Source organism: Sinocyclocheilus grahami, unplaced genomic scaffold (genome assembly GCF_001515645.1).
Source record: "Sinocyclocheilus grahami isolate Dianchi unplaced genomic scaffold, SAMN03320097.WGS_v1.1 scaffold1288.1, whole genome shotgun sequence".
Lineage (NCBI taxonomy): Eukaryota > Metazoa > Chordata > Actinopteri > Cypriniformes > Cyprinidae > Sinocyclocheilus > Sinocyclocheilus grahami.
Window position 1 is genome coordinate 523,571 of NW_015506467.1, and position 26,600 is coordinate 550,170.

A 26,600-nucleotide genomic window follows, 5' to 3' on the forward strand; every position below is an offset into this window, starting at 1 on the left:
TATATATAGATATAAAAAAAAGAGAAATTGTTATATTATTAATTTTTTATTATTATTAATAATTATTTATGATCAAATTATTACAAAATAGTGTATACAATTATTTTATGAGATTTATTGAATTTATTGAAAATTATTCAAAGCAAAACCAATATGTATAAAAAAAGGTTAAATATAATCACAAATAAACTTTGACCTGAGATGGTGAATGCAGCCAGAGAAATTGTCTATACATTTATTTATAATTTATTTAATTTATAAAAATTACATAAATTATAAAAAGAATTTAGAAACACTAATTTAATCATATAGATTAAATAAAACAAATTAATACTATAATTTTTTTTATTTATATTATAAATGCAATTATTTAGGAATTATTGAAAATATTTTATAATTATTGAAAGCAAAACAAGTATGTAATACTGGTAATATTTTAACATAACAATTGTACAATTTTTCTCAATTAATTAGCTTTAATATTTTAATTTTAGTTTTTGTAATTTTGTTATGTGCTTTTGTCTTTTTAAAAATATATTTCCATTTAGTTTTAAGTTTTAGTTTTATTCATTTTAGAGCTAATTTTAATATAAAATCACTTCGTTTCCAAAGCAACATTTGTAAAATTTTCATTTAAAAGTTTTCCATCTAATATTTCAGTTTTATTTAATTATTATTTATTTATTTTTTATAGTTTTAGCTCTAGTTTGGGTTAACAACAACAAAGCTGATCCTAAGTGTGTATTGCTAATATTGATGTATAAACAGCAGAAGGTCACTAACCAGGTGTCCTCTGTTTCCTCCAGTCTGGACTTTGTTCATGTTGTTTGTGTGGTAAGGCAGGTTTTCTGGGCTTCGACGGCACTGCTGGGTCACGTGTTCCCTGTAAGGTCCAGCGGCGGTGCTCTCGTTCCAGCGGCTCCAGCATTCCCGCGGCGGCTTCTCGTCCTCTTTACTGCAGCTGCTGAGCGTTTCGGAGCCAGCCGGAGATGCTAGGGGAACGCGTCCGGAGCTCAGCACGTCTTCCTCTCCGCTGTCGGACGAACAGGACGAGGCTGTGTCCATAGGGACGGCTGACTCCGAGTCCCGGGACAGATCGGAGGAGGAGCGGGGCGAATCCGGTGGCGACGGCAGGGAGGAGCTGGAGTCGCTCTGGCTGCTGTCGATGGCGCCGTGAAGCATGTGCTGCAGCTGACTGTTGTTCATCATGTTATTCATGGCCGTCTGCATCTCCAGGAGCATCCGCTGCTTCTCCCGCTTCGGGATGCGTCCGAAACGCACAGCTGGAAGAGAGATTCACCGCATTTAGTTCTTCTGCTCTGGACTACTTTTCTACAAAAAAAGGTAGTTGTGCAAGTCCTAAAGTCAACATCACAAAAGCTTGAGCTCATATGTCTGGTAACTCACCGTCTCGGGACATCCCGACTGATAAACACTTCTTGAAGCGGCACTGCTGGCAGCGGTTGCGGTTTATCCGCACTATAGTGCAGCTTTCTGTCTTCAGGCATTTCTTATACTGGATATTCTGCTGGATGCTTCTTCTGAAGAAGCCCTGTAAATAAATATTAAAAAGTATTAATGAAATATTATATATATATATATATATAACATATATAATATTTTGAATTATATTTAATTCAAAAAATTTTTTTCCGGTTTTAGTATTAATTAATAGTTATTTTAGTACTTCAACTTATTTCAGTTAGCCAAGGTGTTTTTTTTTATTTAAGTAAAAATTAAGTATAATAAGTATACATTTTATTTTTATTTTTCACCTTCTTTAAAAAAAAAAGAAAGAAATATATATATATATATATGTGTGTGTATGTAATTGTTTGTATTAGTTAATATTAGCAGGGTTATTATAGTTAACTAAAACTAAAACCATAAAAAAAACAAAATAAACATTAACTGAAATAAAATTAGTTAAATAGAAATATAAAATATATTTCAGCTATTTGTCCAGGCAACATTACTCATTTTAATCTAGTTTAACCTTATGTACTAAAATAACTAAAACTGAAATAAAAATGAAAAGGAATTATATAGACATTAAAAAAAATTACTAAAAATTTAAATTAAAACAGAAAAGATAAAAATAAAACCTAATTCAAAATATGAATAAAATCTATAGTAGTATTAAAATTTTAATTAAAACTAATAGTATCTCAATTATACTAAAATAACACTGACAACAACACTGTTCTCTTGAAAATATCACATCTGGAAATATTACGGGACTGTTCCAAATCCCTGTGACTGAAGAGATACATTTGAAATGCAAACTCAAAAAATATATAAATTTTTTTTTATAAAAAATAAATTGGACGCAGAAATAAAGCTGAAGAATGGTGCATTTTGGGGTTGAATCCTCTGCAAAGCAAATCAAGTTTGACTTGACTAAAGTATATACATGCAAAGCTGTAGAATCTGGCTAAAAGGTTCTACATTGTGTGCGTGCCAATGAGGCCTTAAAATGCTCTCTTACCTGTACAACACTAGGTTTTGGAACAGAGCCAAAATGTTAGATGTGTTTCCTTACCTTGCAGCCTTCACAGGCATGAACACCGTAGTGGAAGCCCGAGGCGATGTCTCCACACACTTTACACAGCAGCACCATCCCGTTAAGCTCTGGAAAGTCATGGAAGAGTTAGTCATACCCAGTGGACAAATCCTGCCAATTTTAGACAGCTGACTCACATATACGCTTATTCAGCGTTCACTCACTGGTGATGGAGCTCTTGGCAGCGAGGGTCTTGTCAGAAGCGTGTCCGCGTGGGTGAGTGTGTTTCAACAGCAGTCCAGCGGTGGGCAGATCTGTCAGGCGGCTCGGTTTAGAGGGCAGAGGCGGGGAGGATGATGGGGAGTGGCTGTTAGAGCTGTCACTCATGCAGGACTCCGGGCTGGGGGCGGAGCTTGAGGAGCAGACGTAGGCTATCACGCCTCCTTGGAAATGAGGAAAAGAGGGAATGTTTTAAAAATGCAGACTCAAAAAAAAAGACATTTACAAGCGTGTGACCACTTATGCACAGTACTAAACTTGATTTTGAATATGCATTTTCTAGAATTACATTCTTAGTTAACAATAGTCAGGTTAATATAACTAAAACCATAAAATAAACATTTTTGTTACATGAAATAAACAACTGAAATAAAAAATACAAACTTTTTATTTAACCTGGTTGCCAACATTTCTCATTTTACATTAAGCTGATGTGCTAAAATAAGAAAAAGAGGGAACTTTTAATAAATGCACACAAATAAATAAAAATTTTATTTACAAGAGCATGACTTGATTTCAAATATGCATTTTCTAATTACCAAATTTTTTTTTTACACAGTTAACAATAACCAGGGTTAATATAGTTACCTAAAACCATAAAAAAAGAATTACTTGAAATAAAATTAACATTAACTGAATGAAAAAAAAAATATATATATACATTTTACATAAATAAAAAAACTTTTTTATTTGGCCTAGTTGCCAACATTTCTCATTTTACTTTAAGTGGATGTACTAAAATAAGTAAAAAAAAGAGGGAACTTTTTAAATATGCACACTCAAAAAATACAATTTAAAAATTTTGACCAGTTAACTAAAATGAAACTAAATTAAACATTTGTTATAAAATCAATAAAATATGCAATTTTAACTTTTTTTTAATTTCACCTAGTTGCCAAAGAAACATTTTTTATTTTTATTTTAGCTGAAGTTGATGTACTAAAATAAAAAAAGGAGGAACTTTTTAAAAATTCACACTCTAAAAATGAAATAAAAAAACGATTAAGTCATGCACAGTACATAACATGCACAAACTGATTTCAAATATGCATTACAGAATTAAAATTTTGAATATTCAACAACAAATCGTTTCATCGACAAAAAACAAAGTCCCTTTAAGACGTATTTCTGTAGTCTTTGAAAAAAAACAGGCGGAAAACAAAAGTAAATGAATCACATTACAGTTGAAGATGTTCCAGAATATGTTTTACTCGTGATACAATTTGACCTTCGCTGTATTCATTCACATATTGGATAACTGCATTATGAAAACTAATTTCAATAGGCGAGCTGGTCATCTTGGTATGAAGAAGTCACACAAATATGCTTGCATAAAGAGTCATCCTTCATTGTTGACACAATTGTAGAATTATATAATCTTGTTGGATGTTGGATGAACTTGCTCTTTTTGAACAACTCGTGACCTATTTTTAGATGAATTAAACTGCACAGGATTATGTTTAATTACACTAACCTAGTACAGTAACACTACTATGGTATAATAATCATTATACAATAAAAGCGGTATAATTTGATTCCATCACTTTGTGTGTGTGGTTTATGAGGACACAAATTTGTATAATAACATGGGTATGACATTTTCAGTGTCCCCGTAATTCAAAAGGCTTATACATAATTCAGAACGAGTTTTTTTGAAAATCTAAAAATGCAGAAAGTCTCCTGTGAGGGGTAGGTTTAGGGGTAGGGTTGGTGTAGGGCAATAGAATATACGGTCTGTACAGTATAAAAACCATTACGCCTATGGAGAGTCCCCATAAACCATAAAAACTAAACCTGTGTGTGTGTGTGTGTGTGTGTTTTTGTGTGTGTGTGTGTGTCTGTGTGTGTTTTTGTGTGTCTGTGTGTGTGTGTGTCTGTGTGTGTGTGTGTGTCTGTGTCTGTGTGTCTGTGTGTGTGTGTGTCTGTGTCTGTGTCTGTGTGTGTGTGAGCAGTCAAAAGATATACAGATACTATATTTTTAGTAGTTAACTGTTCAAGTACGTGAATAAATGAATGTATTCTATACTAACCAGCTGTGCATTCACAAAAGTAAGCAAACATGTACTGTATTTCTTTAAATGGACCAGGGAGGTTACCTAAGCAGCAATAACCCTTAGTTTCTCAGACCCACCCACACGTGGACCTCTCATGTTTTGTACTGGAAGAATATCTAGGTCACTAGCTGTATGCTGCGTCCTCACGTGGTACTGCAGTGAGTCTCGCGTCAGGGCAGTGTGCTAAATTTTGCAACCGTCTCGCCTCGACCAATCAGAGACTATGCACCGCGCACGTCACGGCCAATCAGCGGCGGAGCCCCGACTCCTAGTACACACAGGCACATGACTAGGCAAGGAGAGGCATGTGAACTCGAGCCTTCTAGTACTCGGAGTACTGCGTGCGCGTGACGTCACGGGCACTCCTAACCCACAGCGCTGCAGCACTGTCATGTAAGCAATGGAAAGCGTGCCAAAGGTGCTTTAAATCACAAGATTCGACCGATGACTCGGAGCAAAACTATACTATTTCATTCTGAAACACGTTTTAATTTGACGACACCATAGACCGCGCATCAATAATACATTTACGCATTAAGCCTACAATATTACATTACTTCTGTTTGGTGTCTCATTTTTTTCACTATAAACATGCAAAAACTACACTAATAAATGTACACAAAAATCCTTAAAGTCGGGCTTGAATGTACATTAAAACCATAAATGCAGCAATAAATGCAAATAAAGATGGAAAATAAGATCTTGAATGAATGATCAAGGGTTTTATAGGGATTCAGCTATTTTTAGCTGCTAATATATGTGAGAGTGACTTCAAAAACATCTCTATGACATGTATATGTGTAGAAATCACATGCATATTCCCTAATATTTCTATGACAGTGGAAATCCTGTATGCTATATATCAAAATAATACATCACTGTAACGCGGTCAAATGTATAGCAATTGTAACGTATTTGCTAAATACGTAATGCATACAAAATGTATAATTATAAGCAATAAAATAATACATGTCTTACCTTGCTTTGTTGATTCCATGGCTTCAGACTCTTGATATCTTATAATTCAGGTGGACAGTAGTAATTCCAGCCTAACGCGTGAATTGTAAGTCTGTCGAGCAGCTCAGATGCAGCGTGCGTTCAGATCAGACGCTTCAGCGTTCCATAGAAGCTCTCGAGCGTGTCTCACAATAGAACGGGACTCCCAGGCTGCGCGCGAGCGCTCAGAACTGAATGTTCTGTGGTTCGTGTTTTCGTCCGTGGCTCCGCCCCTCGGTGCGCGACTCACGGTAACCCAGTGACACACTTTCACCCGGACAGAGGCGGACGGGACCCACCGCTGCAACGTGAGGCGCGATTCTGGGAACATGATGTTTTTCTGGAACATTCAGAAGAGCTACAGTACATGGCCAGGGACGAGTAATGCGGCGCTACGGCGAGCCGTTTAACATGTATTTCTTTCAACTAACTTGTAGTTTTTATTGCAGGCGAGTCAGTAGCACAGAAAAGTTTTAGCCTTAAGATAAAGCGTGGTGCTGTATCAACTATTTACTCAAGTATCAAGCCAAAAACACACTTGAGCGACTGTAAAAGGTTTTCACATTTAAAAGTAGCCTATAAAGTGTTTTCCTGTGGTTTTGAAAGTAGCACACAAGTACTAGTTAATCTCCACAAGGAGGAATGACCACAGCTGTGTCCAGATACTGTTTATACGGTTTAATGGATGTTGTCTATCCAGTTCACTTGGGAGCGTGATTTGATTGGTGCTTGTTCTGGGTGGGTGCTGGATGAGAACAATTCATAGAAAGAACAGAATGTTTCAAGTGAATGGAACTTTCCATGCTGCAGTTCAATACTTTTTTCCACATAAATGTCTTTCTTTCAGGACTATATATTTATACAGTCCTGAAAGAAAGACATCTGCATGGCATTTTTAATTTCCAGACAACTTTGAGTGGGTTTACAAAGACTTGTCTGAAAGTTTTAGACCAGGGTCCTGGAGGGCCGGTGTCCTGCAGAGTTTAGCTCCAACCCTAATTAAACACACCTGAAGCAGCTAATCAAGCTCTTACTAGGCATAGAAACTTCCAGTCAGGTGTGTTGAGGCAAGTTGGAGCTAAACTCTGCAGGACACCGGCCCTCCAGGACCGAGTTTGGACAGCCCTGTTTTAGACAAACAAGATATAGTCAGACTGATAGATAGACAGAGAGACAGGAGGATAGATAGATAGATATCTAGATTGTTTGAAATCAGCTTTACACAGACCAACAGGAAAATAATAGTGATGCAAACAAAATGTATTTCTACTGTAGAGCAGTTTTAAAAAAGACAAAAGTCAGCAGTAGTAATTCAGTTGATTGTTGATTCAGTTCAGTTCAATGTAAAGTCCATCAATTAAGGAATGAGTGTAATTCATCTTTAAAGCAGCTCTGGAGAAAACGGTGAAGTACAATAGGGGACATTGTACTGTACTTGTATAATAATAATACAATAAACAATATTTATGCTGTAACACAAAAATTTAAATAATAATACATTATTTATATGCATAAAATGCCATAAATATCTTGTTTCCCCTCAATTTTCCATCATATTTACTATACTTTTTTAAACTATATGGTTTTCACTGCTAGGACAGCAAAGTGTATATGACCCATATACGACAGGATCATAAATACGGCTATGATGCTTATACAACAGAGGTCATAAATGTAATTGGTGGTTTCCAAGATGATAACCTGATTTAACAAGTGAAGTGTCTCCTCTATAAAGGCACATAATGTAACGTACACCCTGCACAGTCTGAACATTTTTCTCTTGTCAGATCACTGATTCGAAGAACACTGGGACACGATGTACTGTGCTGTACAAACCCGAGAAAAGAGGAGAGAAGGTGTGGTTAAGCGCACCAGGTGAGCTGCTAAATTTAGCCATTTGTTCAGTAGGTCTATTGCATGCCATTTAACCTATAATCTATGAATTATTAACCAGATCTTGATCTCAGATAAATGAGCACATAATCCACATATCTCAGGCTGCGGTCGACCCTTACAGAGGATGGGTTATACAGTTACCGATATTTTTAAATATACTTCTCATTTTGTTCCTTTTAGTACAGTCTGTATTGTGTATTCAGAGTCTGTTTTCTCAGGATGTCCACAGATCATTGCCTCACTGGAAAGACATTGAAATGTTCCCTTCAGATCCAGCTCTGTAAACAGACCGTCATCTACTGACATCTAGTGGACAAACTAGATCTCTACAGTCCTCCTCACATGAGTGTGAACGCGGAAAACAGGTGATTTGTTCTCAAAAGCTGCTGTTATCATGACTCTGGCTGTTTAAACAGGTCGTCTGGTGTAACTATAGATGTCAGATTGGCAGCACAAATATTACTGATCTGATCCTGTTTACATTTGCTAAACGTTGGATTCATAATAATTATTAAATATGCATGTTAATAATGATAATAATATATGAATTTAAGTTTAAATGCCTTGGGCTGTACTGAAAAGCTGGGATTTTCTCCCCTTTAAATCTAAAGATTTTAAGATTTTGAAGGTGTAAAATAAAATGATACATTTAAGATTCTGCAATATTTATAGTCAAATTTGTAATGAGATTTATTTTAGTATTATCTATTAATATTTTGAATTAGGTTTTATTTTCATATTTTGTCATTTTAGTATAGGCTATGTTTAGTAATTTTGTTATGTTATTCTGACATTTTTATTACTTTTAAATATTTATATAAAGCTTTATGTAATTTTAGTACTTCTTAATCTTATTCATTTCAGTTAGGCAACGTTCCTAAGATTTGTTTTTAGTTTTTAACTATTTTTTTTTTCATCTCATATTTATATTTATATTTAATTTCATTTTATCTTAATTACTGAAAATATTTTTTAGTTTTAGTGTTATTGTCACGAATCCTGTCCATGGACTTCCATTCAATCACCACCAGATATCACCCTTCCATTTCATTGACTCTCGCGCAACACAAACTGTTGCATGTCATCCCGGACTACATATCCCATCAACCATTGCACTGATTGCACACTGCACTGATTGCACACAGCACTGATTGCACACAGCTGTCATCAATCACACATTCACTATATAACACTCACTCAAACAACCGTTCTCTGCCGAGTATTGTTTAGCCTGTACCGAGTCTCTATGTTGCCTTTGACCTTGGACTGTTTATTGGATTGCTCTTCTGTCTCGCCCTGGATTGTACCTGTTTGCTGGTGTTTGACCCTGCCTGTTTAGACCACTCTTAGGAATAAAAGCTTTGCAGATGGATCCGCACATCTCACGTCTCTGTCGCCCCGTTACAGTTATTGTGTTATAATATAATTAAAATAAAAAATTTAATATCGGTTCCACGCAATGTGTGGCTTCAGAAGACTGAATATATATTATTTAGAATATAGTGCACAAATCATACTATAGCGCACAATCATCTTTTTTTTTTAGCTTGACTATATGAATAATGAGGAAACAATCGCATTATTTTAATTTTAAGGTGAACTGTTCCTTTAAGACGGCTGACTGCAAAAGTAAACAAACGAGCTCGTTTATGAAGGAAACACTCGACAGATACTTAACTTGACAAAATGGCGTCGTTTGACATTGAATGATTCTGGGGTGTGAAATTCGCAATGATTTAGCCAACCTTCCGGCATTTGTGGTGAGTACTTGCTCATCATTCAAATCCGCAACAGCTGATAGATGTACAAAAAAATAAAAAAATTGTGTGTAATATGTGTGAAAGGTTAGTGTGCAGAATTTACAAGACACTTCAGTCATTATCATATGATTTTACATAGTAAATGAACTGTGAACTCCTGACTAACATTTAAATACCAAATATTTCACAATTATGATAAAAATTTTTTTAAATAACAATAATATACGGACTAAACAGTTTTCGCCAGAGCCGTTGAAAAACAGATTTTAGCTAAGTGGGATTTTTACGGTTGCTAAGCAACATAGCAACGGCGCGCTGCGGTCTCAGTTGCTCATCCAATCAGAAGCAGAAGAACTGGTGTTGTGCGTTTTATACGTTGCAGCTAATCTAAAATTGCGTTTTTTAGTCAAACATCTGACTAGTTTGGTGTACCCTTACGAAAATGAAGTTAATCAAGTGTGCTATTAGTATACTTATTTTAAACTAAAAATAGGAAAGTATACTTTTAGTCTACTTTGTATGTACTTCTCAGAAATATACTTAAAATGACATTTAAGTATACTTGACTTATACTTCGAAAAAGTCTAAATATATTTGAGCTATACTTGTGTTCCTAGAATCCGTGTTTTCATTGTTATACTGTAGGGCGCGCTAGTACACATCTTCTGTACAGAATTGCCAAAAAACACAAGAGAAGAAGAAACCGAAACAACCGATGCTTCCACATGTAATCGAACACGATCATCAGACATAAAACAGCATCAAAACTGTGTAACGTTATGGAATAAAATGTCGACCAATGGAGAGGTAATAATGACTGCCAAGCTTTGGGGTGTTGATCGACTTTTATCTACGTTTTGATTATCATTCTGAATCCAATTAATAGTTATTTTTCAGCTTTTTGTTCAAAATGTTGTTTATTTCTTTATTTTTGAAGTATACTTAATTTATATACTAGAAAGTGGGCCAATTTAGTCCCAAGGAGTATTGAAATAGTACACTTACAAGTATTCTACTAGTACACTGATATTTGTATACTTACTACATTAAGTTTACTTAAAAATATACTAGAACTTTACTTAAGTATACTTACTAAAATAAACTACTTTTTGGTAAGGGGAGGCTAGTACATATCAGTAAATTCTCTTCCGTAACTAACAATGACTCGTCTTCAGTGCCTATTTGCTTTGGCAAAGTGAATTTTGGTGGAAAGAAGACAAACACTTGTAAGTTACGACTGATTAAAATAAGTAACAAAGTTCAGCTGTCTAGTCGAGTGTACAAACTACAAAAATAAAACAATTCAGGGTGGGTTTATTTATGTAGCCTATTTACATTTCTGTATGTACACAAACCTAGATAGGCCTACTGAAAATCTTCACCTTTATGGACCAACTATATATAACTCTTGAGACAACATGCCCCTTTTGAAGTACGAGTGGACTAATGTTAGTAAGTCCATTACGTGTGTGTATATATTTGCTTAAAAATAGTGGACAAGTGTTAAGAACCTTGCCTGGATTATGAAAACCACTTCTAAGAGTCACAATCAGTGTGCTGTACATTCAGTGAAGCTGCTTTTTCTTCCAGGGAATCTGATCAGTCGAGCAGAGATTCACAGGAGCTCAGATCCTCAGAGAACAGGTAGAGGATCAACTCGGACTCCTACTCTTTTTGTTCACTTTTTAACTTTTTCACACTGTTCAAGGGCCAAAAATAGGGAAAACGTGTGCATAATTAGTTTGTACAGTTGCACAATTATTGCATAATTATATAAATTATGAATTATTTTTATTGCATTTTTCTTTTAATTTTTTATACAGTAAAACTGTAAAATTGCAATACTAATTTATTTTTTATTTCATATTTAGCTTTAGTAATTGTAGTACTTCAAGTTAACCTTTTATTTCGGTTTTCATTTTGAGTTTTTCATCTAACATTAATATTGTATTGAAACTTTATTTCAATATTTTTGTGCAGCTGCACAAGAATATATCGATATGAGTAAATAACAATAATAATAATTGAAAAAACAAAAAAAAACAATCTCTTGTACACAATGGCAACAATTACTAAGAGATTACATTAATAAAGAAAACAGACAGCTATATTCAAACATAAGACTTCTGAATTTAAACAACTATATGGCTCCATTGCTCCTTTCAAGTTACCCTGATTTGTGAATTAATGGCCCCACATTGAATCTGAATATATACCTGCATTATGTACAAAAGAGGGGGAAAAATTGCAAATATATATAAGGAAACTATTTAAAAAAAAAAAAATTCTATTACCATCATAATAATATTGGCAGCATTATTAAAAAAATTTTCCTTTCTTTTTCTTTATTATTATTTCTACTTGTTCTTTATTTTTATGTATTTGCGTGTAACTCTTTGAATGATCTCAACCAGCCTTCTATAATCTCTACATTCCTCACCATTTATATTACCATAGGTGTTTATTTATTTATATATTTTTTTCTTCCCCCTTTGCCATAACACCATTGTTGCCACCATTGCAATTTATTAGTATCGTTATTATTATTTAATATGTTACTATTAATTAGTAATTAATTTGTTCATTCTTTAGACTCTTCAATATATCATTACTAATTTATCTTCAATGAATGTATCCTTTTTTTTGCTATTTTCTCTCATTCTCTCTTTTTAAATCTTTCTTTCTCTCACCTCAACATCTCTTGCTTTGTAATTATTTAGATTTGCCCCTTTATTTATTTATTTTTTAATTTGGAGAACATCAGTGGTGCCAACAATGGCAACAATAATGAATATTTTTTTAACTTTATATACATATTCAAGTGATGAAATGTATCTCCTGTCTATCATCATCACCATTATCATCACTAATATTTAATAATCTACTTATATTTGTTGAATGACTATATTCCTGATATTATTGATTGTAATCCTTCTGCTTAATTTTTTTTCTATTTTCTTTCTTTCTCTGCATTAACCAAATCCACTGGAAATATTTCTAAGCAGTCAATGTCATAACAAATGTGTCTATATTATATTTGTATACGTTACAACTGAATATTACTACTATAATTATTATAATACTATTATTATAATAGCTTATTATATTATCACTTTTTTTCTTTCTATCTGTCTTCGTTTTTATTATTGTTGTTGTCATTTGTTCTGATACTTTCTATTATGTCTTCGGTCACATTTTTCAATAAAAAAATAACAACAATAATATTTGGTTACAAATAATACAATTATCACAAAATAAGTAAAAAGGCAATATTTTACTGTTAACAATAATAATAATAATAATAGAAACTTGTATCGAATATCCAAATATGTTTACTCAAAAATTTGCAAACGTTAAACACATGACAATAGACAATCAAAAATCTGCATAGATCCGCATAAAAATAAATAAAACATGATTTGAACTGGTGCAAATAGTAGAATATGTAGAGCGCCGTCGCTTAGTGGTTGCAGAACTGGATCTGATAACTAAAAGACGTCTGCCAGAATAGGTTTTCATATTTTTACAATATATAACCAGAACTCTTGCATGACACATTTATTAGATAAAACAAGTTGAAGTGTAAGAGATAACGCTAGCTGTTTTTTATCCCTGCATTTGTGACATATAGAGGTAAACCAGCATGTAGCATACAATTCAAACAAAATCAGACAATTTTAAAAATTAATGATTAGTTCTTAACCAATATGGGTTTTGGCTGATGCTGATATCAAGAGAGCAGGGCAGATAATGCCGGATATATGTATTATAATACAAATTCAAGACAGCAAATACAGTAGTATTGCTGACTTTAAATAAAAGGTTTTTTACACAATATTTACTATTTTAAATATTTGAAAAGCAGATCTTTTCAAGCATGACTTCCTGTGCATCTGTTGTCTAATTTTGAAACACTTCTGATAAGCCAATCAAACACAGTTATTAGCCAGTAATGATAAACATGTCAAACATTTTGCAGTATAGTGTGACTGATGTTTAAAGCGCTTGTAACAGATGCACAGGAAGTCATGCGTAACACTAGAGAGAAAAACACATGCACTGAACATACAACGTTACATACAAGAAATGACAATTCAGCCACAGTGTTTATTTATGGTGTTTTTCATGAAGCAAGTGCACAACAGTCCATTCTGGCCAGAGGTGGCATGTAGCAATATGTACACATCTTTTTTTTTTTTTTTTTCATTTCCTATTTTTTTTAATTCACAAGCAAGCCTATCGTCAAGTGGCTGCCATGACTTTAAAAAATACATACAAACAAAACAAGAGGGCTGAGTTTGGAGTTGAAAGGATGTGACTGGTCATCCGCTTACATGCATGGAAGTCTTACTGACTATTAACAAAAGGAGAGAGAGAGAGAGGAGGGGGAAAAAAAACACTATACAGTGATGAGAGAAATAAAGTAGTTCATAAGCTGTATTTGTTCCTGATGCCACTTAAAAAGAAAGGATATACATTAAGTTGAAGGACAATAATAATAACAATAGTATTCCTTTTCTCCTAAGGTAATTCAAACATTCGGATAGTTGGAAAATAAAGTCCCAATCTACTCTTTGTATAAAAAGAAGCTTTCAAGTCAACAAGGAACAAAGGACAGTTTCTTCACAGAAAGGTCTAGAGGAAGTTGGAAGGAAGAGGGGCCAGATCTATTGTTGCACTTGGTGAGTGTGCTTTCAGCAGACGGGGAGAGGTAGAGGCACAGCAGGGCTGAGGGGGGATATAGTGTGTGTTTGTGTCGATACTGTACGGCCCGCTTTATGTGGCGTATCTCTTCGTCCACTGTTTAGCTATTCTGTCATGTTCCGTTCTGTTGGTCAAGTACTGTGTGGCGATGCTCCCGACCAGAGGATCCGCTGCGGACACAAGAGCCGTCATCAGCGCGTTAATCAACCGAATACAAAACACATTTCATCTGCCGCTTAGGGGCTAAACTACTGCGCATACTTACGGTGAATGATTTGAACACAGACCTAACTACAGCTGCACAATTTGAGGAAAATGTGTTTTTCGGTTTCTAAAAAACTCCTATGATAATAATAATAATAATTATTATTATTATTATTACTACTACTAAACAAAAGAAATATTACACAACACAATATTTTACTGTAAAATAAAATTTAATATTTAAGAAACATTACTAAATTATGAATATTATATAATAATAAACCGTTTTAATATAACAAAAATATAATATTTTTATATTGTTATTATTATTATTATTAGTTTATTAATACCTCAAATATTCATTTTTTATTTTGTAATAATTAACACTTATTTAGGTAATAGGGATGTAACGATTACCGGTTTCACGATAAATCACGATAAAATGCACTGACGGTTAGTATTACCGTTTAAAATTTTATTATCATCAAAACCGTGTTTGATTATCGCGCTTTTGAAAACTCGTGGTAAATCCTGTCCAACCAGCATTAGTCTGACGCAGAAGCAGCATGCAGTGTTGTTGTTGTTGTTGTTGTTTTTGCACGAGACGAAATGGCGGAAGGCAGTGACAGCGCTCGGGAGATTTTTCAGCCATCTAAGAGAACCAAATCGGTGGTCTGGTCGTATTTTGGCTTTTACAAGAGTCCTGAAGGCAATTTAATCGAGGACGGTCACCCTGTCTGCAGATCTTGCAAGAAGAAAGTCGCTGCAAAAGGGGGAAACGCATCAAATTTGCTCCGTCATCTTCGTGACCTCCACCCACTGTTATATAGCGAATGCAAGCTAACTTTTACCTCAGTGCCAAAACTAACTGGACAAATAATTGGACAAAAAATATTGATTAGAGATTAAATATTTCGTTATCTCACTGGTTTAACGCAAAGCTTCCGTGAAGAAAAGTTCTCAGCAAGTAGTAAAATAATATTAATAATATAATAATAATTATTAGATAATGACATAATACATTATTATTATTATATTTTTTAAATATTTATTTTTTATAGTAAAATTACAATATTTTGTGTTATGTAATATTTTTCATTTAGTTTAATATTGTAGTATAATACAATAATAATAATAATAAAAAAACGAAGACATATTACATGAAATATTGTAATATTTTTCTGTAAAATAAATAATTGTAATATTTTATTAATATAATATTTTATAGTACAACTGTAAAATTGCAATACTAATATTTATGGCTGTCGTCATGTCCTCATTTTGAAACATTAAACCATCAAGCTTTAATTTTGGCAGAAAACTGCAGGCAGCTTGACAACAGCTGGTTTAAAAGGTTCACTTTGAAAACACACTGTGCATCTATTTAATTAAACTGCAGCCGTTGCAATTTACACTAAGCCATAACATGATTCGGTTTCATTTAATTTATTCGTACAGCCTTAACCCCACGTTAAATATGAAACTTTAGCATGCAACTCGTCCCGCACCGTTTGTGCTACAGACTTGAATGATGCCTGATCAGAAGAACATACTGAGTGTTTGAGTCTTACCTGGGTTACAGTCTGTGAGGAGAGAGCAGATGGACAGCAGCACCTTAGAGATGGTGAGGGCAGGACTCCAGTTGTCCTTCAGGATGTCCAGACAGATCACACCCTGACTGTTGATGTTACAGTGGTAGATCCTCGTACGAAACGTTACCTGGGAAAGGTAAGACATTCAATGGAAGGCTGATAGGATTGAATTTGTAGCAACATTAGTGCACCATATATGTGACCCTGGAGCACAAAAGCAGTGTTAAGTCTCTGGGGTATATTTGTAGCAATAGCCAAAAATACATTGTATGGGTCAAAATTATAGATTTTTCTTTTATGCCAAAAATCATTAGGATATTAAGTAAATATCATGTTCCATGAAGATATTTAGTAAATTTCCTATCGTAAATATATCAAAACTGAATTTTTGATTAGTAATATGCATTGCTAAGAACTTCATTTGGACAGCTTTAAAAGTGATTCTCAATATATATATATATTTTGCACCCTCAGATTACAGATTTGCAAATAGTTGTATCACGGCCAAATATTATCCCAGGGCTCCAGACTAATTCTTCCCACTGGTCGCGCTTTTGCGACTAACTTTCTCAGTTGGTCGCACGAGCACATGATATCCTAACAAACCATACATCAATGGAAAGCTTATTTATTCAGCTTTCAGATGATGTATACATCTCAATTTTGAAAAATTGACACTTAAGAAGTTTTGTGGTCCAGGGTCACATATTAGAGCATGCATGCTAACCACAAGCTAGGGTTATTATAGTTAAACCACTAAAAAAATTAAATAAAAAAAATGAACAATTCTAAACTTAAAAAATTCAGAAACTAAAACTGAAATGAATACTGTATAGCCTACACATTAGTATAAAAACATTTTTATTTCAGCCAGTTGCCAAGAAAACATTAGATTAAAGTCAAAGTACTAAAATAACAAACATTTAGAAAATAAAAACAAAAAAATAATGAAAATGACAAAGACAACAAAAATGACTAACTAAAATGAAAACGAACTAAATATGAATAAAAGCTATTATAGTATCTCAATGACAGTAAAATAACACTACCACTAATAACAGAAACAATATTAATTTTCTGTGGTACAGAAATTGTACACTTCACTTTTTAAACGTCAAAAGTAATGCAATTATTATTATAATTTTTTTGCTTTAAATAGCAATAAACAGAAATGTATTGAAAACAGATGCATAATTCATCAAAAGATATATATCTAGATGTGTGGTGTAATCAAATAAACCTTCAGCCATTTAAAGAGCCAAATCAGGTGTGTGGATCATGGTGGAGGGATAAATTCACCAGATCGTGATTAGTATACGATATCCTTCACAACTTCAAATAAACTGGCCTGCGAGATGAGGACCTGTGCCATGCAAATTTTATGTGTTGCATTGTTTGAACAAATTATTAAATGAACAACAGCATGAATTCCCCACCTGAATCAATTGCTGTAGTTAATATCTGAGGTTATGCCACTGCCACATTCAAGTATCTTAAACGCAGGAAACGTGTCTGTATGAACTAGGAACTAAACTAAAAAGAGCCTCAACATGTTGGGTGTGTGCGAGACATCTGTGCAAGAGCCCGAGGCTTTCAGGGCAAACATTTAATGGACCTTGACATTCCTTGCCTTGAGATTCATGACAGTTTAATTGCCACCAGAACGACTTCCTTTATCCTGTCTACCTACAAACCCACAAGAGCCCAGAGAACAAACGCATGTGGGACATAACATGGCCGTTTCTAAATGAACATCCTGATTTACATGGGGTTTAGAGACAGATTGGAAGGGGTGTTAAAGGACAATGATAGAGACACACGGGCCCTGGGGAACGGCGCTGCTGAGGGGGGCTGGGATGACAGAGACTGAATAAAATGGCCCTTAAGGCACTGACAGAAAAAAATGAAGTTCACCGTTAAACAGAATTGAGGTTTTAAATTCCAATTCAGTTTCCGAGTCTGAACTGAAGTAGCAATAGTGATTTGAAGGAAGCAGAAATTTAATAGAATAAAATTTAACTGCTATAAGTAGTAATAAGTGCTGCAGTTTATAATAATTCTTGTCATTTTTCAGCATCAATTACACTTTTACCCATTAACAATCATTTTCAGTAAGAATTACTCATGTTATGATACAGAAACATAATCAAGTACATAAAACAAATACCAAAAACTCATCACCAAACACCAATGGACAAAATTATTGGGACACCTCCTTCTTTAGAAAAAGGCACTTCCAAAACTTTGGCAACAAAGATGGAAACATAGTATTTAAAAATTGTATTTCCATCTCTGTTGCAACAGTTTTGGAAGTGTCTAAAATGACTGTACCTATATGTACAAGTCATTGGTGATTGGTGATGAGTTTTTGGCTTTTAGGCCTTTGTTTAAATCAAATGAACGATTCAGTGACTCACTCAAAGTTGAATCAGTGTTCTGAATGAGTCGATTCAAAAACGAGTCAGTGACTCATTCATCTGATAGAGTCACTTGTCACCACTTACTGGCATAAATGTACCTTGCAGAAAGAGTTGCAGATGCATTAGTTGCTGACAGATGTGGATTTTTTAATTGGCTGTATGATGGTGTGTATATACAGTAGTCAACATTTGAAGTGGATCAAACTTCAAGAACGGGTATTGTTTTGGTTTTAGGACAACTTTGATGAAAGGTTGTATATCTCAGAAAGTGTGCATTTGGCATCAGGCATCTTCAGCTCTGCTCTTTAGTTGTCATTGAAAACCATATCAATCATCCCCTAAGTTCAATGCACACTCATATGCCACGGATATTTCTTCGCTCTTACCTTGGGTGGTTTAAATGGGTAGTCAGGTGTAAATGCAATGTCAAGGAAAAAGACCCCTCCTTCATACACAGAGCCCGGTGGTCCTAAAATAGTTGACCTCCATTCATAGATGTTGTCTCCTTTGGGACCGGCGCTGTTAGTGGAACAAAGAGAAGAGATTTGAGAAGTTAAACAGGGACTGAACGAGGATTCCATTCCAGGAAGATAAATCATCATTAATTCATGAGTCAAACACGACACTGCAGACACATCAGCACTGGCCTCATGCTAAAGGAGACGAATCACTGAAAACCAGATGGTCTCTCTCTCCACTGACCATCTTTGGAAGCTAGTAGTCTTCGATTTTGCCAACTACCTCAAGATACAATGCATAATGCGGAATCCAGTCATAAAAATGGAATTTACTGTATAATGCGGATTGTCATGGAATTTGGCAAATTTTGGATGAATAAATCAAAAGTAGGTCAGTACACTTAAAACAATATGCGATATGGACTAGTGTCTGTGAATATTAAGCTGTACAAAATAGTATTTAAATATGAATCCTGCATGTTGAGCATGTCATGTTTCGTTTACTACACACATGAAGTGTGCGCAATGCTCAGTTTTTTCAGCCTCTGCTGCTTCAATATATGAGTAGATGAACACATGAACAATCTCTAGAACTGCTCTGAGATTCACGTCATGATCAGTTTACGGTTTCTTCAGAGTAAAAATATCGTCAAATACACAAACAGAAACCGAAAGGTCTTCACAGCAAACAGTCAAAATAAAACTTTTGTTTAACTTGAAGAAACTATGACAGAAATATATTACTTCATGTAATGATAGTACTACTACTACTACTATTAATAATACAATTATTATTAAAACATTTTAAAGTAATATTTGCCAGAAAAAAACTTTTAATACATTGCTGTTAAATTGTGTAAGTTTCATGATTTCAATTAATTAGACATGCATTTTGATTAATAACATTTAATTTAACCATTAAAACAGAGTCTAGAAATTTTAAATTCTAAATATAAAATTTTAACGGAAAAAACAACATTTGGGAAAAAATTAAACGGATTTCATAGGGCCCAAAAAAATTATGAGTGACCCTATTTAAAGATAATCTAGATATTTCAAACATGCAATTTTAGTGTGATAAAGATCACTAAGAAACACTTAATCTAATAAACTATTTCTCGTTTTCTTAAAACACTTGACTATTCCTCTGTCTGACTGTGACATTATTAATACATAAAGCAAGTGTAAATTCACTCTCAGATCTGCCGAAACCTTGCTGACGGCTGAGCCAAAGCTGGTGAAGAAAGAACAACAGGACTTTAGAGCACATCTTTGAGCTCGTTTGTCAAAGGGCTGCCACATCTGCAGGATTCCCTCGTGATAAGTGTCATATTGAAGATTTACGACTCGTTCGACTGCTGTATCTGTGCCAAACAAACAGACTGGGAGCAGATCCAGTCCATAATGATAAACGAGCCTTAGATCTGGGCTCTGGTAAACAGCAGCAGACACACTTGATAAGTACTTGTGTTGTGGATGGTAGTCCGTCCCGCGGCTCTTTTTCTCATAATGCTTATTCATTTGTGTTCATAAACGGATGGCAAAAGTGAATGCATGTACATTCATGACTAGGGCTGGCAATCTTGTTCATCTGAATATCCTTACAATTCCCAATCCATATTCATGACCTGTATGATCCAGCAAAAGATCATGAAATACTGTGGATACACCTGTCATCTTAAAAGATTAATGGTAAACTAGCTTTGTACATTTTCAAGAGAAAATGTGTATGGTTGCTATGTGGCTACTGGGGTGTTCTGGGTGGTTTCCAGGGTGTTGCTAGGTTATTTCAATGAGTAATCGTGATAAATAATCGTGATTTCTGTACTGACCAAAATATACATGATTATGATTTGTGCCATAATTGAGCAGCCCTTGTCTTACTAAGTGTCTATGATCTTCTGATCGCTCGGGTGTCTCATTCAGTGTGCGTCTGTGGGGTGTTTTTCACCCGTTTTAACATCCTTCAGGTGAAAATGACACATCTGATCTCTAACAGCACACCGTTCCCTTAACAATGATTTGAGAAATCATTCATTTCTGGAGATGACGCGCACAATGAAGTTTAATACCTAGTTTAAGTACACCAAACAAATCACTAACTGCAAGTATGAATAATAATAGCACAGACACTTGCCTTGGCAAACACCACTAATCACAGTATCACACACACACACCGCTCTTCTAGTGAATGCTGCTTCCCTGCATGAGTAACAATAAAGGGAGATGCTTAAAATACACAGACACTTGCCTTGGCAAACACCACTAATCACAGTATCACACACACACCGCTCTTCTAGTGAATGCTGCTTCCCTGCATGAGTAACAATAAAGGGAGATGCTTAAAATTGCAGAAATCGTTCTGCACATGATAATGTGAGAGGTGTGATATTGAAATTAATAATATTAGGAACATTTGAATTTAACTTAAAATGTTGAATGAAATTCCTGACCGCTTCAGATTTGCTTTTGGCCCGGGGCAACAAGTAACATCAGCTGTAATCAAAGTTTCACAAGCAGAAGAAAGAAACGGAAATAATGCGCTCTTATTACAATGTGAAAAATGATCTGGGAAGCAAACGTCTGTAAGATGAGCGGCATTGTTCAACAGACGACCAGTTCTCAGATGTAGTTACAGCCATACATCAGATACGTTTTCTACGTTTATTTACGCTTTGATTTGAACAAAAACAACGCATCCGTGTGGTACGGTTGACACAGAAGAGCATACGCTGTTTGTGTTCAGTGGATACTCTCCAAAATGGCGCTACGGTGACGCGGAGGAGACGAATTGTTGAATAAAGTCGTTATTTTTGTTTTCTTTGTGTACAAAAAGTATTCTCGTAGCTTCGTAAAATTACGGTTGAACCACTAATGTCACATGGATCCTTGCTACGTTTCTGAACCTTGATCGTGTTACTTACATTGCTGTCTATGGGAGGGTCAGAGAGCTCTCGGAATGCATCAAATTAAAGCAATAAGCCCCAAGCTCCGCGTCGTGCCTAACAACGCCCCTTAGCGGTTATAAATTCACTGTAAACCACGGCTTCACGGGGCTTATTGCTTTTATAAAACGGTTATTCCACAGAATAAAACAAGAGCAAATAAAGTGTAATGATATAAATAAAAACAGTATTCTTCCACCAAACAATTTCATTTTGGGGTGGAGTAACCCTTTAGAAACTGAAACTACCAGCAGATGTATGTCTTTATGAGTTGATTCGTTTAAACGGCTGATTCATTCAGGAATGAAGTAAACGGCTCTCTATGAATGGGTCTTTGAATCATTGGTTCACAAGATTCGTTCAAAACATGGATTCATTCAGAAACTAAACACCGTTGTGTTGCTCGGAGACGCACAACAGATCTGCTGTGGCTTTATAGGTAATATTTTCGTTGGCAAAATGGAAACACACAATATTGTGTTTAAAATATAACACAATATTAACTTCTAGGCCTGTCGCGATAATTAAATAACAGTCTAATCGCGATTATTTGTTCTAACCGTGGTTGTTTCAGACAACCGCGATTATTGTGCTTTTTATACGAGACAAGGGGGGAGTCATACACCAAAAGAAACCGAAGAGCACCAGTTTGCTTTTCATGCACTGTATAGCATATACAGGGCTCCAGACTCATTCTTCCCACTGGTCGCTGTTTTGCAACTAACTTTCTCAGCTGGTCGCACAAGCACATGATTTGGTCGCAATATATATATATATATATATTTTTTTTTTTTTTTATGCTACAACATGGGATCATTCAATGCATGCTGATAAACTTTTATCATAGTTTATAGTTATATGGAAACGAAAGTGGTTAACATTCAACCCGTTCTTTATCATCAGTAGTATTATTTGTGAACAAAATAGTTAACAGAATAAACATGTTTAAATTGTATAATGTGCACCAAAGATTTTTCAAGATATTGTTTTTGCGGCTAAATTATACAGTCAGCTAGTTTAATTTCATAGCTTATATATTTTTATTCAAATGTAGTTTTCCTCTGTAATGAGGAAGTGAGTATTTAGTGGATTGCGTTTAACAAAGGGTTTAAAAGAGTGACCATTAGTTCCACAAACACAGTAATGATATTCTGTAGTGGTGTCGAAAAAAAGTAGCGCTGGTGTTGGATCGGTATTGGCCAATTCTTAGAATTTGGAATACTCTTTGTAATCTTACACTGCAAAATAATAACTCAAAAAGATTAAAAGATAACATCATAATTATTTACTGAACCCTTAAATTAATCAATTATATAATGAAAGCCATAAAAACAGACAATTATTCGTGATAATCGGCATAATTGCCAAAGCCCTAAAACAGACAATTGCAATAATTGCGACTATTTTTAGACAATTAATCGTCAGCCAAATTTCATAATCGTGGCAGCCCTATTAACTTCTTATTTACTGAACTGTTGTATCAAATCACATTTGCACTCGTGCAAATCAGAACAAAAGCGGCACTTGTGTGATATCGCTTATTATATAAATATGAGACAAAGAGATATGAGACATACGGGCATTTTCCCCCCCAATATCTTGCATTTTACGGCATAACAGCATTTATGAAGTTGTAGCCCTGCATCATATTTGTCAACAGTATGAAATGTAAGATGACATACAGGTCTGGGAGCGTGGCCAGTGCGTTAAAATATTTTAATTGCGCTATTTTTTCATAACTAATTAAGTTAACACATTAAACTGACAGCCCTAATATATATATATAAAATGAAAAACAACAAAAAATAATGAAATAGTAATTATACATTTTTTACCCTGACAGAAGAAGAAAAAAAAGAAAAAAAAAGAAAAAAAAAAGGAATTCAGTGTAACAATAATTTGTATATCAAAAATATCTTGTCAGGCATATTTAGAACAAAAATCATTAGACATGTTGCAGATGCTTTCTGACCAAATTCTCAAACTGACCAAAAAGCACAGAAGTTTAATACTTTGGTTTAAGGGTTTGTTCACTAACCCATCACTAACCCATGAACAATAAGAACGCACTAATAAGTCTGAATGACACACATGCTGAAGCGTGCTTCAACGGGTGGTTTGTGGTTCTTCTAGTGAGCGGGTCATTTCCTGTAAATGCCCATTTGCTTTCAATGTCGTGACAATTAACTGATGGCAGGTGCCAGTGGGCAAAACCTCTGTTCGGATCCGACGGGCAAAGACCTCTGGGTACATGCCAATGCTGACGGTTGCCCCGCAACAACCAACCCCCTCCACCATCACCACCACTGGCCACGGTGAACGAGTTTAAACAGCGCAGTTAATCGACCTTGTTATTGAGCTTTCAGCTTCCTATTCAAACTCATTAGACTTGGGGGAGGGGGGGGGGGACACTGGTTCAGCACTCCACTTCAAAACCTTGAATCCTACTGCTTATCTGAAAAAACAAAACAGACATGCATTGCACTTACACTTACAGGTTATACAAACCCTGCTGCATGAATAGCAATACATTAAAAGTAAAGCTGACTAACAAAATTAACTATTTGCTAAATGCAGAAATGCAGATGAGTAATGGTCGCCTCACAGAGACAGAAATAGCAGCTGATATCTCATGACTGCAGAGCTTTCAAGAATCCCGCTGGCCTTGTGGGAAATGCAGTTTAATTTAAAGGTCCCTTATTGTCAAAACTGAAATTTCCTGGCTTTTTTCATGATAACTGAGGTTTAGGTGCTATGTAACTACCATATAAGTTTCAAAACAGTCAATCCACAGTCAAATACACACAGCCTGCATAAAGTAGCCGTGATTTTTCACGAACCGTTGTGACTTCCATGAAAAGGTGACGTCAGAACTACTCAGTCACCGCTTTCAGTCACCACCCCGAGCACCGCCCACCATCCCACTCTCCTTTTGCCAAACCCCCATACAACATCGCGCCCATGCCATTGCTGAGCAACAACAACAACACGGAAACATGTCGAGAAAACGCTGTTCAGTCTGGATGTCAGGAAACTACATCATTGCACAGTAGGGCTGTGACGGTCGCTGTGACAACCGCGTCAACCGTAGTGCACGTGACGTCACACACTCTATAACAAGCATAATACAACGTTTTGTATACAAGTGTAATAATAGTAACGGTTGCAAATTGTTTTATTTAGACTATACAGTGGGTAGGGAAAGTATTCAGACCCCCTTAAATTTTTCGCTCTTTGTTATATTGCAGCCATTTGCTAAAATCATTTAAGTTAATTTTTTTTCCTCATTAATGTACACACAGCACCCCATATTGACAAAAAAACACAGAATTGTTGACATTTTTGCAGATTTATTAAAAAAGAAAAACTGAAATATCACATGGTCCTAAGTATTCAGACCCTTTGCTCAGTATTTAGTAGAAGCACCCTTTTGATCTAATACAGCCATGAGTCTTTTTGGGAAAGAGGCAACAAGTTTTTCACACCTGGATTTAGGGATCCTCTGCCATTCCTCCTTGCAGAGCCTCTCCAGTTCTGGCAGGTTGGATGGTAAACGTTGGTGGACAGCAATTTTTAGGTCTCTCCAGAGATGCTCAATTGGGTTTAAGTCAGGGCTCTGGCTGGGCCATTCAAGAACAGTCACAGAGTTGTTGTGAAAGTTCGGCTCAAACATGTAAGGCCGGACAACATTTCCCTCAGTAGTGACCACCATTACCGGTGTTTCTATTGACCTTACTTGAGTATCACTAATTCACAGCAAGCTACAGCATACATGACCCTAGTTACCTGTGGTTGGCCTGGCCGTGCATCACTCAGAAAACAACAGGCCAATCAGAAGAGAGGCTCATGAATATTAATTAGACAGGCCAAAATCGACCTATTCTCTGCAGAGCTCCTGAGTGAGGAGCTGTAAAAATATATTGAGATGGTTTTTGGTACTTATACCACAAATATATATTCTTAAGGACATCAAGACTTAAAATAAAACTCCAGAAAGGTGTAAAATATGTGACCTTTAATATAATCATTAACAATATAAAAGCATAACATGCCACTCATGGTGTTATTAAAAAGGTCAGATGCTTAAGTATTTATTTTTTTATTTTTATTTTTTAAGTAACCAGCATCTCAGTGCTCAACATTTTTGATAGTTGCAGCTAGTAAAAAAAAAAAAACAATTATATATAATAAGTATTTGTATATTGAATCAATGAATATTACAAAGTAAATGTTGAAACACAATAAATGATCACATAAATAAAATAAAAGCATATTTAAAGTATACATTTAAAAATTATTTTAAAGATTTAAAATTATTTTAAATATTTTTTTGCCAACAAGGAAAAATAGTTGATAAATATATGTATAGCGAATGTATATAAAAATATACATATATATTTAATATGTTGAAATCAATCAAAAAATATTTAGAGTATATTTTAGAATATAAATATTTTTCTACAAAGTGGTAAGAAATATTAAAGAAACATACTTGTATAAGTATTTATATAAAGTATATAATATATCAATAAATACATAAAGTATAAATATTTAAAGTGTTATAATTGAATTGAAATAGTATTTCAGCAGTATACATTTAAAATAATGCGTTTTAAAAATGTATTTCAATTATAAGTGCTCGGGGCAACAGTAGATGAGCGCTCATTCTTGCGCTCATTTCTTTTAATCAGTTTTTCATGTTTCAACGATTCCAAACTCAAAACATTCATAGAAGTCTTTGTATATATATAAAAATCAAGATGATTTCCTTTTAAATGACAGAAAAAGC

The 26,600-nt window shown here is 34.8% G+C and overlaps 2 protein-coding genes and 1 long non-coding RNA gene across 4 annotated transcripts in view; 1 reads left to right on the plus strand and 2 right to left on the minus strand.

The window, feature by feature from the left end:
* LOC107568872 (nuclear receptor subfamily 1 group D member 2-like) overlaps positions 1 to 5,991 on the minus strand; it is a 9,263-nt gene extending 3,272 nt beyond the window's left edge. The window contains exons 1-5 of one of the 2 annotated variants that reach the window (XM_016254868.1): positions 5,815 to 5,991; positions 2,728 to 2,943; positions 2,543 to 2,631; positions 1,408 to 1,552; positions 784 to 1,283 (exon numbers count right to left, since the gene is read on the minus strand). In XM_016254868.1, the coding sequence (XP_016110354.1) occupies positions 784 to 1,283; positions 1,408 to 1,552; positions 2,543 to 2,631; positions 2,728 to 2,943; positions 5,815 to 5,833 (969 nt within the window). In that variant the 5' untranslated portion in view covers positions 5,834 to 5,991. Of the gene's footprint in view, positions 1 to 783; positions 1,284 to 1,407; positions 1,553 to 2,542; positions 2,632 to 2,727; positions 2,947 to 5,814 lie in introns of both variants that reach the window. The other variant, XM_016254867.1, reaches the window with a different exon arrangement.
* A 107-nt stretch (positions 5,992 to 6,098) lies between these two features.
* LOC107568873 (uncharacterized) lies at positions 6,099 to 11,133 on the plus strand. Its single transcript, XR_001606821.1, has 4 exons — positions 6,099 to 6,245; positions 7,620 to 7,707; positions 7,999 to 8,093; positions 11,079 to 11,133. It is a non-coding gene; the product is annotated as an uncharacterized lncRNA (long non-coding RNA).
* Positions 11,134 to 13,575: 2,442 nt separating this feature from the next.
* Positions 13,576 to 26,600, minus strand: part of LOC107568876 (ubiquitin-conjugating enzyme E2 E2) — a 36,122-nt gene continuing 23,097 nt past the window's right edge. The window contains exons 3-5 of the mRNA XM_016254870.1: positions 18,795 to 18,927; positions 15,968 to 16,115; positions 13,576 to 14,362 (exon numbers count right to left, since the gene is read on the minus strand). Coding sequence (XP_016110356.1) covers positions 14,265 to 14,362; positions 15,968 to 16,115; positions 18,795 to 18,927 — 379 coding nt within the window. The 3' untranslated portion in view covers positions 13,576 to 14,264. The remainder of the gene's footprint in view (positions 14,363 to 15,967; positions 16,116 to 18,794; positions 18,928 to 26,600) is intronic.